This window comes from Durio zibethinus, chromosome 19, assembly GCF_047325235.1.
Source record: "Durio zibethinus cultivar Kanyao isolate XHJ-2024 chromosome 19, ASM4732523v1, whole genome shotgun sequence".
In the NCBI taxonomy this organism is placed as follows: domain Eukaryota; kingdom Viridiplantae; phylum Streptophyta; class Magnoliopsida; order Malvales; family Malvaceae; genus Durio; species Durio zibethinus.
This window is the reverse complement of record NC_143180.1, coordinates 22,299,472-22,317,634: the sequence shown is the minus strand read 5'-3', so window position 1 is coordinate 22,317,634 and position 18,163 is coordinate 22,299,472. Positions and strand designations below refer to the sequence as shown.

Below are 18,163 nucleotides of genomic sequence, written 5' to 3'. Positions count from 1 at the left end.
AAACACTTCTGCTTGGCCATGGAGCATTCAGGGTATTGTTTCGATCTCAAATAGACATGTCGAATATGAATTATTTAAACATACAAAGAAGAGAACAATCTAATTTAAAAATGGCATAACTTGTCAATTTTGAGTCGACTTGGGTATCTTATACTGCTTATGCAAAAGACTTGGGTAAATAAAATATTTTAAGTTGATATGAATTTTAAAGTTATAATTTCGTTTTAATTATCAAATAACTTGATTCCAAGATATTAAATAAAATATTATAAGAATCAAAACTTCATATAAGAATCTTAAATGAAAAAAATTCAATTCTAATTTTCACCTCTATTTAGCTTACAAATTAAAAAAAATATTTATCAAATAATAAATAAAATATATATATTTTTATCTATTTTACATATTTTCTTATCAAACACATTAAAAAAATAATGTATTTACATATTTTTAATGATTTCACTTTTCTCCTCTTAAATTTTTTATTCATATGTTAAATCAACATCGATTTTTTTTTTTTGTAATAAAAAAATCTATGATGAAAAAAGGTTTTTCATTTAAAGTCAGAATAAATCACATAAACATCAAACACTTTTTCTGGGAATATTCCATCCGAAATTGGCTTATTGAAAAGTCTTGAGTTGATTTCCTTATCAAATAGTGAGATCAATGGTTCCATTCCACAAGAAATAGGGAGGTTGAGTTCAATTTCCTACATCTTTTTCTCTTATAACCATCTACGTGGTTCTATTCCAGGAATGGTTTGGAACATTTCCAAGCTCACTAGGCTTGACAATTTCTCTGGAAGTATTCCATCTAAAATCGGAAGGTTGAGTTCACTTTCTCTACCTCTCCTTGATGCAAACAATCTCACCGGTCCAACATCTATTTCTATTGGAAGCTTGTATAATTTGTCCCAACTTGTCCTAGTTGACAATAGTCTCAATGGTGCCATACCTAGAGAAGTTGGAATGAGGTCACTCAATATGCTTGATCTTTCAATAAACCAACTGGTCCTATCCGAACATCTCTGGGAAACCTACAGAACTTATTTTCTTTGATAACAATTTCTCTGGTTCAATCCTTGCTTCCATAGGAAACTTGACCAGCTTATCTACTCTCTACCTTGATCAAAATATGTTTTCTGGTTCAATCCCTGCTTCAATTGGAAATATGACGAAGCTTGTGGGGTTAAGTCTTCTATATAATCATTTATCAGGGCTAATTCCTTCGTTCAGCAATCTTATTCATTTGGAATCATTCCAAATATCGGACAACCATCTCGGTGGTCCATTACACAAGAATGTATGCCTCGGTGGACAACTCATATATCTTGGGGCTATCAACAACAATTTGACGGGTCTGAACCCATCAAGTTTAAGATGTTGGGAATAATGACTCAAATCCCATAAGAGATTTGTTTGAGATTTGTTTGAGATTTGTCAGATATTACTTGATGGACAAGAAGACTTGCAAAAGAAGAATTCTAAGAGAAAGAGGATTCTTAATAGGTAAGTTTGACTTGCAAGAGAAGAATTCTAAAAGGAAAGGATTCTTAATAGGCAAGTTTGACTTATAGGAGAAGAATTCTAAGAGGAGTGGGATTCTTAATGGGCAAGTTTGTATGGTTATAAATAGGTGAAGTCTCTACAGGGTTAGATATGAGAAAAAGATGTAAGAGAGTTGTAGGGTTTTGTGGGATAGACACCTCATAAGAGTATTGGGGCTCTACATCTTATGGGTGTATATGTTTGTTTGTGAGTGGACTAGAGGAGATTGAGAGGGTTCACATAGGTATGATGTATGGGAAAATATGGATATGTGTTTAGTTAGTTATGTTGAAAGGGTGCACAAGAGTTTGAGTTTGTGTTTGTTTGGATTGAGAATACTTCATAGGACTAGAGGAGATTGAGAGTGTCTTATGAGTATTGATTGTTGAGTGAGGTTGATGATTTGATGTATGTTTGTAATTCTCTACAACTAGTGGATCTTGTTTCTCATCCGTGAATGTAGGTTAGTTGGACCGAACCACGTTAAATTGTTGATTTTTTTTGTGTTCGATTTATTGTTTCATTTTGCTTCCACTGGTGTGATTGGATTGAAGGCTTTTAGCCCAACATAAGAAACTGCAAAAGCTTTTACAGAGTTAGGCTTGAAGGAAAGCAGTTGACAGGAAATATATCAAAAGCTTTTGGTATATATCCTAAATTTGAATTATATTGCATTAAGCAACAACAAATTTTATGATGAACTTTCTTCAAACTGGGGGTAATGCCATAGTTTAACAAGCCTACGAATCTCCAATAATAACATTTCTAGAAAGATACCACCTGAGCTGAAACATGCAACTCAATTACAAGAAGTCGATGTCTCTTCAAATCATCTCATGGGTGAGATTCCCAAGGAATTGGGAGCATTGACACTGATGTTCAATCTTTTGCTAAGTGGTAACCAAGTTTCAGGCAAAATTCCATCAGAGATTGGAGTTCTTTCAAACCTACGACACCTTAACTTGGCGTCAAACAATTTAAGTGGATCAATTCCTAATCGACTTAGAAACTACTCTAAGTTATTGAACCTGAATTTGAACAAGAATAAACTTGGAGAAAGCATTCCAATTTCAATAAGCTACATATATGGTCTTGAAAATCTAGATTTAAGTCAGAATTTACTTATTGGGGAGATACCACAACAGCTTGCAAAATTACTTTCCTTGGAAATATTGGACCTTTCTCACAATATGCTCAATGGTTCCATCCCAAATTCTTTTAATGATTTGCAAAGCTTGACTGTTGTGAATATCTCTTACAATCAATTATTAGGTCCTATTCCCAACATTAAGGCATTTCATGAGGCTTCATTTGATGCCTTAAGAAACAATAAGGGCCTCGTGGTAATGCCACTGGACTAATGCATTGTGACGTCGCTGCTGCTAGCAACAACGTTGGTCATAGAAAAAGCACCAAGGTCATCATTTTCATTATGCTTTCACTCTTTGGTCTTCTTCTTTTACTCTTTATCATGGCTGGAAGTTTCTTTATTCTTTGCGAAAAGAACCGAACTAGAAAATCTGAGTCAATGGAGGCACAACTTAGAGATTTTTTCACATTGTGGGGATATAATGGAAGAATACTCTATGAGAACATTATTGAAGCCACTGAAGATTTCAGCTCCAACAATTGCATTCAGGAGGCTATGGAGCTATTTACAAAACCGTGCTACTCATTGGTGAGGTGGTTGCAGTGAAGAAACTTCACCAATCTGAAAATAACATGATTTCCAACAACTTGAAAGCCTTTGAAAGCGAGATTCATGGTTTATCAGAAATAAGGCATCGTAACATTGTGAAGCTGTATGGCTTTTGTTCACATCCAAAGAACTCATTTTTGGTTTATGAGTTTGTAGAAAGGGGAAGTTTGAAAATGGTGTTAAGGAATAAGGACGAGGCAATGGAGTTCGATTGGGAGAAGAGGTTAAATGTTGTAAAAGGAGTGGCCCATGCCTTGTCTTATATGCATCATGACCACTCACTACCTATTATTCATCGAGACATTTCCAGCAATAATGTTCTTCTGGATTTGGACTATGAGGCTCATGTCTTAGATTTTGGCACAGCCAGGCTTTTAAAGCCCTATACTTCCACTTGGACCTCACTTGCTGGCACTTTCAGATACATAGCTCCAGGTATTTATAGATCTCTTTTTCTTAAGATGCTTTAAACATGTAATCATTGAATTAAAAGTGTTAGTTTTGTGTGCAAAGTGATGCGTTAAAACAAAGTTCAAGTAGTATCATGATTGTAACTTTTCAAAATTTAAGTATCAATTTGACTATAATTCAAGTATCAAATGTGTAATTAATTTTTAAAGTTTAACACTTAATTTTTCAATATTCAATATATCAAACTGATAAACGGAATGTAAAATTTTATTTGAACCTTTGAATTTCAATTTTCAAGTAATCTTCTAAATATTCACAATTTCTTTTCAACATATATTTTATAATCTTCTCAATGTTTTTATATAATAGTGTATTGGTTAGATATATTTGTTGCTTAATAGAGCACATGGATTAGATATATTTCTTTAAACAAAGTTTGCTTATACAATGAAGGTAGATGAGAAATGTGATGTATATAGTTTTGGGATTCTAACAATGGAAGTTCTTATGGGAAGACATCCTGGTGATCTTATATCATGTTTATCATCATCGACGTTGGCATCGACATCGGCTTTCGTACCTAATGACCTACAGATTTTATTAAAGATGCGTTAAACCAGCGTCTCTCACCACCAAAAAACCAAGTTGCAGAGGATATAGTATTTACTACGAAGGTAGCATTTGCATGCTTGAATGACAATGCCCAACTTCGGCCAACCACGAAATAGGTTGCTCAAGTCGTTACCAGTCAATAGTTTCCATTTCCCAATCTTTTCACGATCATCAAATTGGGAGAACTATTGGTCATGGAGTTTGTGGCTAATTAGGTGCTAACAATTTGGATAATAATTCTTGGTACGAGTATAATTTGCTTTCTCAATCTCCTTTTTTCTCTCCTTTGTATTGAGATGTTTAAGCAATCTAATATATATGTAGTTAAATATTTGATTCACTAATGGTAACAATTCATTAATAAATAAAATTAAATTAGTTAAATCTGTAAAAAGAAATTACTTCTTATATATGCAAGGTCAATGGATTAAATAAAAGCAAATCACTCAAATATAGTAGAGGAAGAATTTAATGAGAAATTAACATAAAAAGAAAGGGAGATTAGGGATTTTTTTTTAGTTTTAGTTTCAGTGTTGTTGGATAGTAACATTGTTGTCTGGAAACTTTTGGTTAAAAGCTTCTTTTCCATTTGTATCAAACATTTTTTGTTTTTGTTTTTTTTTTTCTTTTTTGAATTGGAGGTAGGTCAGTGATTATTAGCTAAATGATCATGTTCAAAAGTTTTGTTTTCTTGAAATTATATATTAAAATTGTGTAATAATCCTAAATAAAAGAATTGTGTAAATTAACACTAACAATGAACCTACTATATTTAAAATATTAAAATTTTAGTTTGAGCGTGTGAAATGTTGAAATTTCCTTAAGTTTTTATGTAAAATAAGGTTTAATTAAATAAAACATAATATTTTATGATTTCATTTAGATAAACATAAGATGATCGAACCTACACAAGCATGAAAAACAACAGAACTTGAAATGATATTAAGAAAGAAGCCATGATTTGGATAGTTCAAAGGAATATATATTTTGTTAATTATTTAAGTATAAATTACATTGACTAGCCCGATGGTCAGGGATTTATTCAACCCCTCTCCAGTTAATTTCCACGAAGACTAACAAACTAACGTGTTTCATGGCAATAATAAATTAGTAAAACTGTTACGCGCACAAGTCAACTCAAGACCGCAAGGTTGTGATCAAATCATTGCAAACCCACGTTAACCATGAATGACGTGAAACACTTCTGGAAAGACATCTCAAGTCTTCCTCCAATTGACATGGGCGTCAATTTTAGATATTTCTACTTTTTCTTGTCTTTTCCTTTCTTACGTTTTTTTTTTCTTTATTACGTAGAAAGGCAGCTAACTAGGCTGGGGCATGTAGGGTGTGATATTACTCTTATTCTAGTTTTAAAAGACTTCCTAAAAGACTTATGAAGTCTTCCTCCAATTGACGCCAATTGAGATGTTTCTAATCTTTTCTTTTTTTCTTTTCATTTCTTTATTGTGGTGGGAAAAAAAAAACACAGTTGATTGGAGGCAGCTAGGGTACTTGAAAAAAAATTTAATAATTACGGTTTTTTTACTATTAGATTACGATTTTTTTAAAAAGTTATAATTTTTTTATATTAGACTATGACTTTTTTCAAAAATCAAAGTTTTTAGGTATATTAAACTACAAAATTATCTATATAGACTATGATTTTTTTAACAAATCGTCCTCCTTTTATATATTAGATTATAATTTTTTGAAAATTATAATCTTTTTAATATTAAACTATATTTTTCATACTAAACTATTTTATATAAACTATATTTTTATCTATCTGGCACATTTTTATTTATTTAATTTCTAATTTTATGTATGAATTAAATTTATCAAATTATTTTTAAAAAATAAGAATAAAATTAATTAAATAATAAAAATAATTATTTTAAAATAAAATCATAATTTTAAATAATTAAAATTTGTTTAACATATTTTAAATTTATAAATTAAAAATATTTTAAAAATATATACAAAAGTTATCATTAATCATTATATTTCATTAAAAAAATTCAAATGAAGTTAAAACATACACTCAATAAAAATAAAAACTTAAGTAAACTAAATTACTATGAGCGTAGATGTCCATCTTTATTACACGAATTAATTTTGATTTATATCCTTTTTATGCATAATACTGTACATATTTATTAATTTGCATCACCAATTATAATTCCTGGATCCTTTACGCATGGCAGTGAGCTTAATTCAGTTTCAAGTTTTATTTGCACTAATCCTTTTTAAAATTTTATTTTTCTTTCTTTATGGAAGGGAAATTAGCGGAGGTCATGTATTTTGGCAAAACAAATTTATTTGGACTCATGCATATTGTATATTTGGTTATCAAAGTGCATTTAAAAGGTTATACAAAGCAAGAAAAATAAAAATTATTGAAATATTTTTATTAGGTTGATTGATGTATTATTTCTTCTCTAAAATAAAATTTGAATCTATTTTCCTAAAATAGGAAAAACAAAGAAATTTAACTATGAACATAGGTAGGTGTCAAAAAAAGGCTCGTGGTTAAAATATTTTTGGGTACCAATTTAATATGTAATTTATTTGATATTGAAGCCCTATTTTGATATTACTAATAATCTTACATTCTTGATACTCAAAAATATTGTACAACCAAATGTAATAATCAAATAATCAAAAATAAAACTATGATTAATAATCTTCTTTCTTTTGAATCAAACGTCTTTATAAACAAATATGATTATGATGTAAATTTTCTGAAAGTTGAAAAGTTTGCATTTCTTAAAGCAATTGATTTGTCTTTTATGACTTTGTTTTTTAAATGCAGCAAGATCTGCGTCGTTCTGTCTACTTTTTCTTTCTTTTTTATTTGTTTGAAATGTTGGCTACTTTTTTATTTCTAAACCAATGAGTGTTAAGTACAAAGTTACGACTAAAAGAATTAAAAAAACCTAAAATGTGAAAACACTAATATTTCTTGTTGAAAGTGGGATCAAGCCCTTATTAAATTTCTTCTTCTAGGCTATGGTTGGATGAAGTATTTGAAGGGTGTAATGAATTTCAAGCAGGATTTTCAAAAGTCCAAAAATAAATTCATTTATTTTGCTAAAGAGAAGAACGGATTTCAACTTTTTGGCAAATTTCAAATGTGTAATTGAATTCAAAATTGGATCAAATCCACCAAATCTTTTTTTTGTCATCAAGTCAAGATCTCGTAGTAGGAAAATATGGTTTAAGAGAAAAAGTTTAAGCTTTTTTTTTGTTTTGTTTTTTTTTTTTAGATAGAAAGACATTAGTGATGAGTGAGTTTTTTACTCTTTTTTTGCTTTTAGCCTGTGGAGAAAGTATTGTCAGGAATAATGACTCAAATCCCATAAAAGATTTGTTTGTGATTTGTTAGATATTGCTTGATGGGCAAGAAGACTTGCAAAAGAAGAATTATGAGAGAAAGGGAATTTTTAATAGGTAAGTTTATCTTGCAAAAAAAGAATTCTGAGAGGAAAAGAATTCTTAATAGGCAAGTTTGTATGCTTATAAATAGATAAAGTCTCCATAAGGTTGGGTATGAGAAAAAAGATGTTAGAGAGTTATAAGATTTTATGGGATAGATACCCCATAAGAATACTAGAGATTTACATCTTATGTGTATGTTTGTTTATGAGTGGACTAGAAGAGACTGAGAGGGTCCACATATGTATGAGGTATGGGTGCATATGGGTATGTGTTTAGTTGTGTTGAAATGATGCATATGGGTACGTGTTTATTTGGGTTAAGAATACTCCATAGAACTATAGGAGATTGAGAGTGTCTTATGAGTATTGATTGTTAAACGAGGTAGATGATTTGATTTGTATATTTGTAATTCTCTACAAGTAGTAGATCTTATTTCTCATCCGTGGATGTAGGTTAGTTAGACCAAACCACATTAAATTGTTATCTCTTATGTGTTTGATTAATTGTTTAATTTCACTTTCGCTGGTGTAATTGGATTGAGGCTTTTTAGCCTAATAAGTGGTATCAGAGCTGTGGTGATCACTAACAAGTGGTGTCAGAGTTAAAAGTTTGAGACATGAGAAAAGCTGAAAGTTTGAGCCATGGGAAGAGGTAAGTCCAGAAAAGCTCAATTTAAGAGTAGAGTTCAAGTTCATATTTTAAGGATTAAGGATCGGTAACATACAAGAGAAGATGATTGTGAGACTTTCATTGCAGGTGGAGCCAAGCATATCTAGCATAAAGATAAATTATTGATGGAATTTGAGTTAAGGTGAAAATTGTTATGAATAATGACTCAATCTCATAAGAGATTTGTTTGAGATTAGTTAGATATTGCTTCATGGATAAGAAGACTTGCAAAAAAAAAATTTTAGAGAAAAGGCGATTCTTAATAGGCAAGTTTAACTTGCAGAAGAAGAATTCTAAGAAGAAAAGAATTCTTAATAGGTAAGTTTGTATGCTTATAAATAGATGAAGTCTCTATAAGATTGGGTATAAGAAAAAAATATAAGAAAGTTGTAGGATTTTGTAGAATAGACACCCCATAGGAGTACTAGAGATTTATGTCTTATAGGTATATATGTTTGTTTGTGAATGGACTAAAGGAGACTGAAAAGATCCACAGAGGTATGAGGTATGGGTGCATATGAGAATGTATTTAGTTGTGTTGAAAGGGTGCACATGAGTATGTATTTGTTTGGGTTAAGAATATTTTATAGGACTAAAAGAGTTTGAGAGTGTTTTATGAGTATTGATTATTAAGTGAGGTAAATGATTTGATTTGTATGTTTGTAATTCTCTACAACTAGTGGATCTTGTTTCTCATCCGCGGACATAGGTTAGTTGGATCAAACCATGTTAAATTATTATCTTTTATGTGTTTAATTAATTGTTTGATTTTGCTTCTACTGGTATGATTGGATTGAGGCTTTTTAGCCTAACAAGTGGTAACGAGCTATGGTGATCCCTAACAAGTGATATAAGAGTTGAAGGTTCGAGACGTGAAAAAAGCTGAAAGTTTAAGCCATGGGAAGAGGTAAGTCCATAGGAGCTCGATTCAAGAAAAAAGTTCAAGTTCATATTTTAAGAATTGAGGATTGGTTTTCATGAAACCTGAAGACATACAAGAGAAGATGATTGTGAGACTTTCATTACAGGTGGAGCCAAGCATATCTAGCATGAAGATAAATGATTGATGGAATTTGAGTCAAGGTGGAGATTGTTAGGAATAATGACTCAAATCCCATAAAAGATTTGTTTAAGATTTATTAGTTATTGCTTGATGTACAAGAAGACTTGCAAAAAAAGAATTCTGAGAGAAAAGAGATTCTTAATAGATAAGTTTAATTTGCAGAAGAAAAATTTAAGAAGAAAATGATTCTTAATAGGCAAGTTTGTATGCTTATAAATAGATAAAATCTCTATAGGGATGGGTATGAGAAAAAGATGTAAGAGAGTTGTAGGATTTTGTGGGATAGATACCCCATAAGAGTACTGGAGATTTACATCTTATGAGTATGTATGTTTATTTGTGAGTAGACTAGAGGAGACTGAGAAGGTCTATATAGGTATGAGGTATGAGTGTATATGAGTATGTGTTTAGTTGAATTAAAAGGGTGCACATAGGTACGCGTTTGTTTGGGTTAATAATACTCCATAAGACTAGAAGAGATAGAGAGTGTCTTATGAGTATTGATTGTTAAGTGAGGTAGATGATCTGATTTGTATGTTTGTAATTCTCTACAACTAGTGGATCTTGTTTATCATCCATGGACGTAGGTTAGTTGTACCAAATCACATTAAATTGTCATTTCTTATGTGTTTGATTAATTATTTGATTTCACTTTCGTTAATATGATTGGATTGAGACTTTTTAGCCTAACAAGTATGACGGTATTTTTTAATTTCTTAATTATTATTGTTTACTTACCTTTTTTTTTTTTTAATTGGTCGAAATGACCTACTTGTCAAATGCAATCCAAATAATTTTATAGTGTGATGTGATTTTCACCGCTCAATGGAGGTTTGAGTTCTAGTACTCATTTGCCCTTTTATTTATTTGTTTGTAGTTTCAAGTTAATCACTTAATTTTTTTATTTCTGTTTTTTACTTAAAAATTATAAAATAATTTTGTAAATTTAATATAAAATAAATTTTATTATATAATAAATTAATAAATAACTTTTAATTATTTATTAATAAAATCATTATTTGACATAAAATAATTTAATAATAATTTATTACTTTTATAACTATTAAATAATTTAAAATTTTTATTACATATAATTTTGATTTAATATTTTTCATTATCATTTTTTTACTATAATTCATCTTATCGTTATTATTATTTTTGTATTCAAAAACATTTTACAACTGAAACTTAAAAGACTAATAATCATCATGTAACAAAATTAATTTAAACGTAGTCTTGAAGTTAGATTTTTTCACTTGATGTTGATGTTGCATAGTGACAGAAATGCTCTTCTATTCTACATAAATACCTGTCCATGCTAGCCAATGTAATTTAGAACAACTAACAAAAGATCCTTTTTGAACTATCCAAATCATGTCATCTTTCTTAATACCATTCAAAGTCATGTTCTTCCTAGTACTTGTCCTGCTTCACTCTTCCTCTGTCTTTGCTTCTTCATCCTCCATTGCTGCACTTAAAAGAGGAAAAGAAGCGGGAGCTCTTCTAAAATGGAAAGCAAGCCTTGACAACAACACCCAAACTTTGCTCTCTTCTTTGTGGGTTGGAGATGGCCATTGTAGCTGGGTTGGAATTACCTGCGACAAGGCTGAAAGCATCACCAATCTGAGCCTTCCAGATTATGGGTTGAGAGGTACACTTCATAATCTTAACTTTCTTTTCTTCCCTAGCCTGATGAGGCTTAACCTTCATAACAACTCACTGAATGGGCCCATTCCCTCACACATTGGCAACCTTTCCAAGCTCACCTTCCTTAAATTGTCAAACAATAACTTTTCGGGGAATATTCCATCAGAAATTTGCTTATTGACAGGTCTTGAGTTGATTTCCTTAGCAAGTAATGAGATCAGTGGTTCCATTCCATTAGAGATAGGGAGGCTGAGTTCAGTTTCCGAGATCTATTTCTTCGATAACTATCTATGTGGTTCTATCCCTGCTTCCATAGGAAACTTGACCAGTCTATCCACTCTCTACCTTCATCGAAATATGTTTTCTGGGTCGATACCTCAAGAGATAGGGAAGCTTAAATCTCTCACTGACTTTGAGTTGAGTCATAATAATTTCTCTGGTTCAATCCCTGCTTCCATAGGAAACTTGACCAGTCTATCCACTGTCTACCTTCATCGAAATATGTTTTCTGGGTCGATACCTCAAGAGATAGGGATGCTTAAATCTCTCATTGACTTTGAGTTGAGTCATAATAATTTCTCTGGTTCAATCCCTGCTTCCATAGGAAACTTGACCAGCCTATCCACTCTCTGCCTTCATCGAAATATGTTTTCTGGGTCGATACCTCAAGAGATAGGGATGCTTAAATCTCTCACTGACTTTGAGTTGAGTCAAAATAATTTCTCTGGTTCAATCCCTGCTTCCATAGGAAACTTGACCAGTCTATCCACTCTTTATCTCTATCAAAATATGTTTTCTGGGATGATACCTCAAGAGATAGGAATGCTTAAATTTCTCACTTCCTTTGACTTGAGTCAAAATATATTCTCTGGCTCAATCCCTCCTTCAATCGGAAACATGACAAAGCTTATGGCGTTAAAACTTAACCATAATCATTTGTTAGGGCCAATTCCTTCAATGCTCAACAATCTTACTCATTTGCAGTCATTACAATTAGGATATAACCATCTCAGTGGTCCATTACCTGAGAATGTATGCAAAGGTGGACAGCTCGCATATCTTTCAGTTGTCAACAACAATTTGACGGGTCATATCCCACCAAGATTGAAAAACTGCAAAAGTTTATACAGAGTTAGGCTTGAAGGAAACTACTTCACAGGAAATATATCAGAAGCTTTTGATGTGTATCCGAATTTGAGTTATTTTGCATTAAGCAATAACAGATTTTATGGTGAACTTTCTCCAAAGTGGGGGCAATGCCATAATCTAACAAGCCTACAAATCTCCAATAACAACATTTCTGGAAAGATACCAACTGAGTTGAAACATGCAACTCAGTTACAGGAACTCGATCTCTCTTCAAATCATCTTGTTGGTGAGATTCCCAAGGAATTAGGAGCATTGACATTGATGTTCCGTCTTCTGCTAAGTGGTAACCAACTTTCAGGCAAAATTCCACCAGAGATTGGAGTTCTTTCAAATCTACAACATCTTAACTTGGCATCAAACAATTTAAGTGGACCGATTCCTAATCAACTTGGAGACTGCACAAAGTTATTGGACCTGAATTTGAGCAAGAATAAACTTGGAGAAAGCATTCCATTTTCAGTAAGCTATATAAATGGTCTTGAAAATCTAGATTTAAGTCAGAATTTACTTATTGGGGAGATACCACAACAGCTTTCAAAATTACATTCCTTGGAAATATTGGACCTTTCTCACAATATGCTCAATGGTTCCATCCCAAATTCTTTTAATGATTTGAAGAGCTTGACAGTTGTGAATATATCTTACAATCAATTAGAAGGCCCTATTCCTAACATTAAGGCATTTCATGAGGCTTCATTTGATGCCTTAAGAAACAATAAAGGCCTATGTGGTAATGCCACTGGACTAATGCCTTGTGCTGTCACTGCCGCTAGCAACGGTCATAGAAAAAGCACCAACGTCATCATTTTCATTGTGATTCCATTCTTTGGTCTTCTTTTTCTCTTTATCATGGTTGGAAGTATCCTTATTCTTTGCCAAAAAAACCGAACCAGAAAATCTGAGTCAATAGAGGCACAACTTGGAGAATTTTTCACATTGTGCGGATATAATGGAAGAATACTCTACGAGAACATTATTGAAGCCACTGAAGATTTCAGCTCCAACAATTGCATTGGCTCAGGGGGCTATGGAACTGTTTATAAAGCTGCGCTACCCGTTGGTGTGGTGGTTGCTGTGAAGAAACTTCACCAATCTGAAGATAGCATGACTTCGAACAACTTGAAAGCCTTTGAAAGCGAGATTCATGCTTTATCAGATATAAGGCATCGAAACATTGTGAAGCTGTATGGCTTTTGTTCACATCCAAAGAACTCATTTTTGGTTTATGAGTTTGTAGAAAGGGGAAATTTGAGAAAGGTGCTAAGCAACAAGGACGAGGCAATAGAGTTGGATTGGGAGAAGAGGCTAAATGTTGTAAAAGGAGTGGCCAATGCCTTGTCTTATATGCATCATGACCATTCATCACCTATAATTCATCGAGACATTTCCAGCAACAATGTTCTTTTGGATTTGGACTATGAGGCTCATGTTTCAGATTTTGGCACAGCCAGGCTTTTAAAGCCTGACTCTTCCAATTGGACCTCACTTGCTGGCACTTTCGGGTATATAGCTCCAGGTATTTATTAATATCTCTTTTTTTATGATGCTTTAAACATGTCATCATTCAATTAAAAGTGTTAGTTTTGTGTGCAAATTGATGCATTAAAACTATGTACAAGTGGTTTTAAGATTGTAACTTTCCAAATTTAAGTATCTAAGAATTTTACTCTAATTCAAGTATCAAATGTGTAATTAATCTTTGAAGTTTAACACTTAAGATTGTAACTTTTCAAATTTAAGTTTCAAAGAATTTTACTCTAATTCAAGTATAAAATGTGTAATTAATCTTTGAAGTTTAACACTTAATTTTTTAATATTCAATATATCAAACTGATGAACTAAATATAAAATCTTATTTAAACCTATGAATTTTAATTTTCATGTAATCTTCTAAACATTCACAATTTCTTTTCAACATTATTTTATAATCTTCTCAATATTCTTACATAATAGTGTATTTGATTTAGATATATTCATTGCTTAATAGAGCACATTGATTATAAATATTTCTTTAAGCAGAGTTGGCTTATACAATGAAAGTAGACGAAAGATGTGATGTTTACAGTTTTGGGGTGCTAACAATGGAAATACTTATGGGGAGGCATCATGGTGATTTGATTTCATATTTGCCATCATCATCATTGGCATCGACATCGGCATCGACATCGGCATCGACATCGATACCAAATGACAACCAACTGATTTTACTTAAAGATGTGATAGACCAACGTCTCTCACCACCAGTAAGGCAAGTTGCAAAGGACGTAGTCTCTACCACAAAGCTAGCATTTGCATGCTTGAATGGCAATCCCCAACTTCGGCCAACCATGCAACAGGTTGTTCAAGCCCTTATCCGTCAATCGCTTCCATTGCCTAATCCTTTCTCAATCATAAAATTGGGAGAATTATGGGGTCATGAAGTCTACGGTGGCTAATATTAAGGTGCTAACAATTTGAATAACAATTCTAAGCACGTGTATTTACTTTCAATCTATTTCTTTTTTGCTTCTTTGTATTGAAAATGTTTATGCACTCTAGTAATAAAGTTTTTGTAGTGAATCGGTTGTGATATAGAACAATTGTATTTTAGCACTTAATATGTATGTTCAGAAATTTCTTATTTCTAAAATTTAACTAATGGCCAAAAGTAGAATTTCAACTTTCAATATCAATTGTAATATTCTGCTGTAGTCCCGATTTGCTATAGTACTTTTGCTTGGAATGCTACAGCAATTTTAATATCACCTTTTTATTTGTTTGAATAAACAAAGAATACAATTGGTGAGTATACCAAATTACAACAAACACAACTTTACACAATAATCTTTTAATTTTACTATTTACTGGTCATTTATTCTTGTACAGACTCATACACATTGTTTCTCACAATTTCATCTTTCTAAACTTTCTGCATTCCCTACCTTTTAAATCATTTAAAATTTAATAGTAATTATATTGAGTATACTTAAAACGAATTTGAGTGATGATTTAAGCTATATAACTTCAATTTGTACTTTTTTTTAACTAAAATGCTAAACAATGTTGTAGTTTTCTCAAATTCCTCAAATAAACTTTTATCTTTTTTTATCCAATTAAAAGCATAAAACATTAATTTTATTTAATTAAGTCTTATTTTATATGAAAACTATTAAAATTCATTATTTTTACCATGTCAATGGTAATAATTGTTTTTTTTTGGTAAATCAATATTTGCTTTGCGAAATATAAATATTTAAGTCAAGTTATTGTTTACATAATATATAATAAATGGCTCATATAATAGATCACATTAGCATTTAAAAAGCTTTTTTATTTTCAAATATATGCTATGCAAATATTGGCATCATAGAAAGAACTATGACATCTATGTTGATTTGGCAAGAAATATATATATATATATATATTTTTTGCAATTTTCATCTAAAAAAAAGAGCTTAGTGGAACAAAATTAAGCTTAAAGATTTAATTAGATAAAATTAAATTTTTAAAGACTTAATTGGATATAATAAAAGGACAGAGGCTTATATGAAAAGTTCAAAGGCTTATCATCACAAAATATTTTTCATTTTTAATATATAATTAAAGCTAGAGTTTGACTGTAATTAAATTTAATCTAAATTTTCAATAATAATAATAATAATAATATATAGCCAATAAAATACAAAACATAATTATTAACAAAAATACAAAACATTTTTTCCCAAACTAAATTATAGTTGAAATTAGTCCGAAATGTTTTCAAATTAAATACCAATGACCTTTCATAACTTTTTTCTCTGTTTTTTTTTTTTTTGTTTATATTATGGTGAACAGTACTCTTGTTTTATTTGTTTGGAGAAACGATAGGCTTTGAACAAAATTAATTGCACAAAAAAAGGCTAATTACCCCTATAATTTTTATTGCAATTTTGTAATTAGCCAATTAAAAAAATTTGTGTAAGAATCCGTCATTTAAAAGTGTGAGCTCTACATAATTTTTTTATGAACTCTACACAATACTAAAAAAATTATACACATTTTAGAATTACTATGATAATTTTTTATTAGACAAATTATTTTTAAAATTGTTATATCCATTTAATATTTGGATTATTATTTTATACAGTATTTTTTAAGAATTCAGTATAGCTATTTAAATAATTAATCAATTTGTTAATTTTTTTATAAATATACTCTAATAAGACAAGTGTTAATTTTTTAAAAAACTTTGTTAGTCAATATAATCGCAGGTATTCTGTCAACTTCAAAGTGCTATTCTAGTTTCAAAACCCAACTGTTGAAATCATGACCATTAAACAGCTTACATGAATTAGAAAACAGGTACCGGGGTTGATCTGAATGTGAAGAACTGTTGAGTACCATTCCATCAGAGGAAGGTTTGTCTGTATCACAATCAGAAACAGGCTCTATTCCCTGCTTCCTCTGTGTTTTGCAAACAGAGACTAAGTCTTCCTCTTGCTTGTTGGGCATCCAGCTACCATCATTAGGAGCCATCTCCAACAACTCTTTCAAATATTCTAGTACCTTATTTTGCATCACTCCAAACATTTGTTCCATCTTGACATCTATCTCCCCAAATTTCTTCTCCATCTTGACATCGATCTACTAGATTTCATTCTAAAGCTTAGCAATTTCCTCTTCATTTTGTTGGATTTCCTTTTGCATCCTGGTAGAGACTCCATCCGCCATGATTGCCAAGTCGATGCTTTGATACGAAAATGACACAGCTTAAATTTCCAAAGTAACGACAACGGATAGATCGCAGAAGAAAAAAAAGAAGAGAAAGAAGGAGAAAGAAAAAAGAAGAAAGATTTCTAGAAGAGAGAATAACTGCTGATATTTCTCGACAAAATCGTATACAATGCTCCTTTTCATCATTTGTAATTCTTAGCAGAATACTCAACATAACTGCAATCCGTAAAAATCGGATATTGCAGGTCATAATTCTCTCTCTCTCTCTCCTTGTCTAGTGTAACAATAATAACATATTTAATAAAAGAAACAAATAAAACTAAATAGGCCTGTAACAAATATAGCCTACTAACATGGCCCGCATTTTTTCATTTAGGCTCAAGTTCTAGTCCAATAACCCTTATAGCCTGCAATAAGAAGTAATTAAATAATCAATAAGTTGATATTCACTTTTAGATAATGTTGTTCCAAACTTTAACTTGAAAAATTGGTTTAATTTCAATAAATATATGTTCATATAGTAAATTGGTACATGAATATATAATTGAATATTGGTTCAATTGTGAATATATGTGTACAATCTACATAGTAAATGACTATAATTTCTTTGAACAAATAAAAGCATGTTTGGCATATTAAAATAAAATAGATATGAGAGTATTCAACAAATAAAAGTAACTAAAAGTTTAAACAATAATATTATTGTTATTAGATTTATAAAGAGGTAATAGTAATGATGATTAATTGATGAAAATCGATTTCTTTTAAAATAATTTTTTGAACTTTTTAATTTCTTTATCAGATTAAATACATTACTGTTTATTTCTATTGTAATTTTAATTGAATAACTGTATGGGAGTTATATAAATTATATTAATGAATAAGCATTTATATTAAAGTTAGCACCTAAGTTCCCTATGTATATGTGTATATATTTATTCCTTTGCTTTGGTTTAAAATTAGCAATTCAAACTTTATTTTATAAAAAAATTATAACTTTGCATTTATAGCAATATATATGTATATTTAATTCCTACATATTGGTCAGAGACATTGACATTATAATACTTCTCTTTTAATATAATTTATTAGAATTACTTAAATGCATATAAAAATGAAATAAATTTTTTATTTAAAAAACAAAAATAATTAACTAATTGCTGCATTTAACAATTTCCTAAACCCTATTAGAGATATACTCCTAATTGGAGTTCAATTTGCATTTTAAATATA

At 30.7% G+C, this 18,163-nt stretch overlaps 1 protein-coding gene across 1 annotated transcript; it reads left to right on the top strand.

Moving 5' to 3' along the window:
• Window positions 1-10,816: 10,816 nt before the first annotated feature.
• Window positions 10,817-14,673, top strand: LOC149513542 (uncharacterized). The gene is made up of 2 exons (XM_089748217.1): window positions 10,817-13,754; window positions 14,258-14,673. Exons 1-2 carry the CDS (start codon window positions 10,817-10,819, stop codon window positions 14,671-14,673), a joined length of 3,354 nt encoding a protein of 1,117 aa, XP_089604343.1.
• The last annotated feature ends 3,490 nt before the right edge of the window (window positions 14,674-18,163 follow it).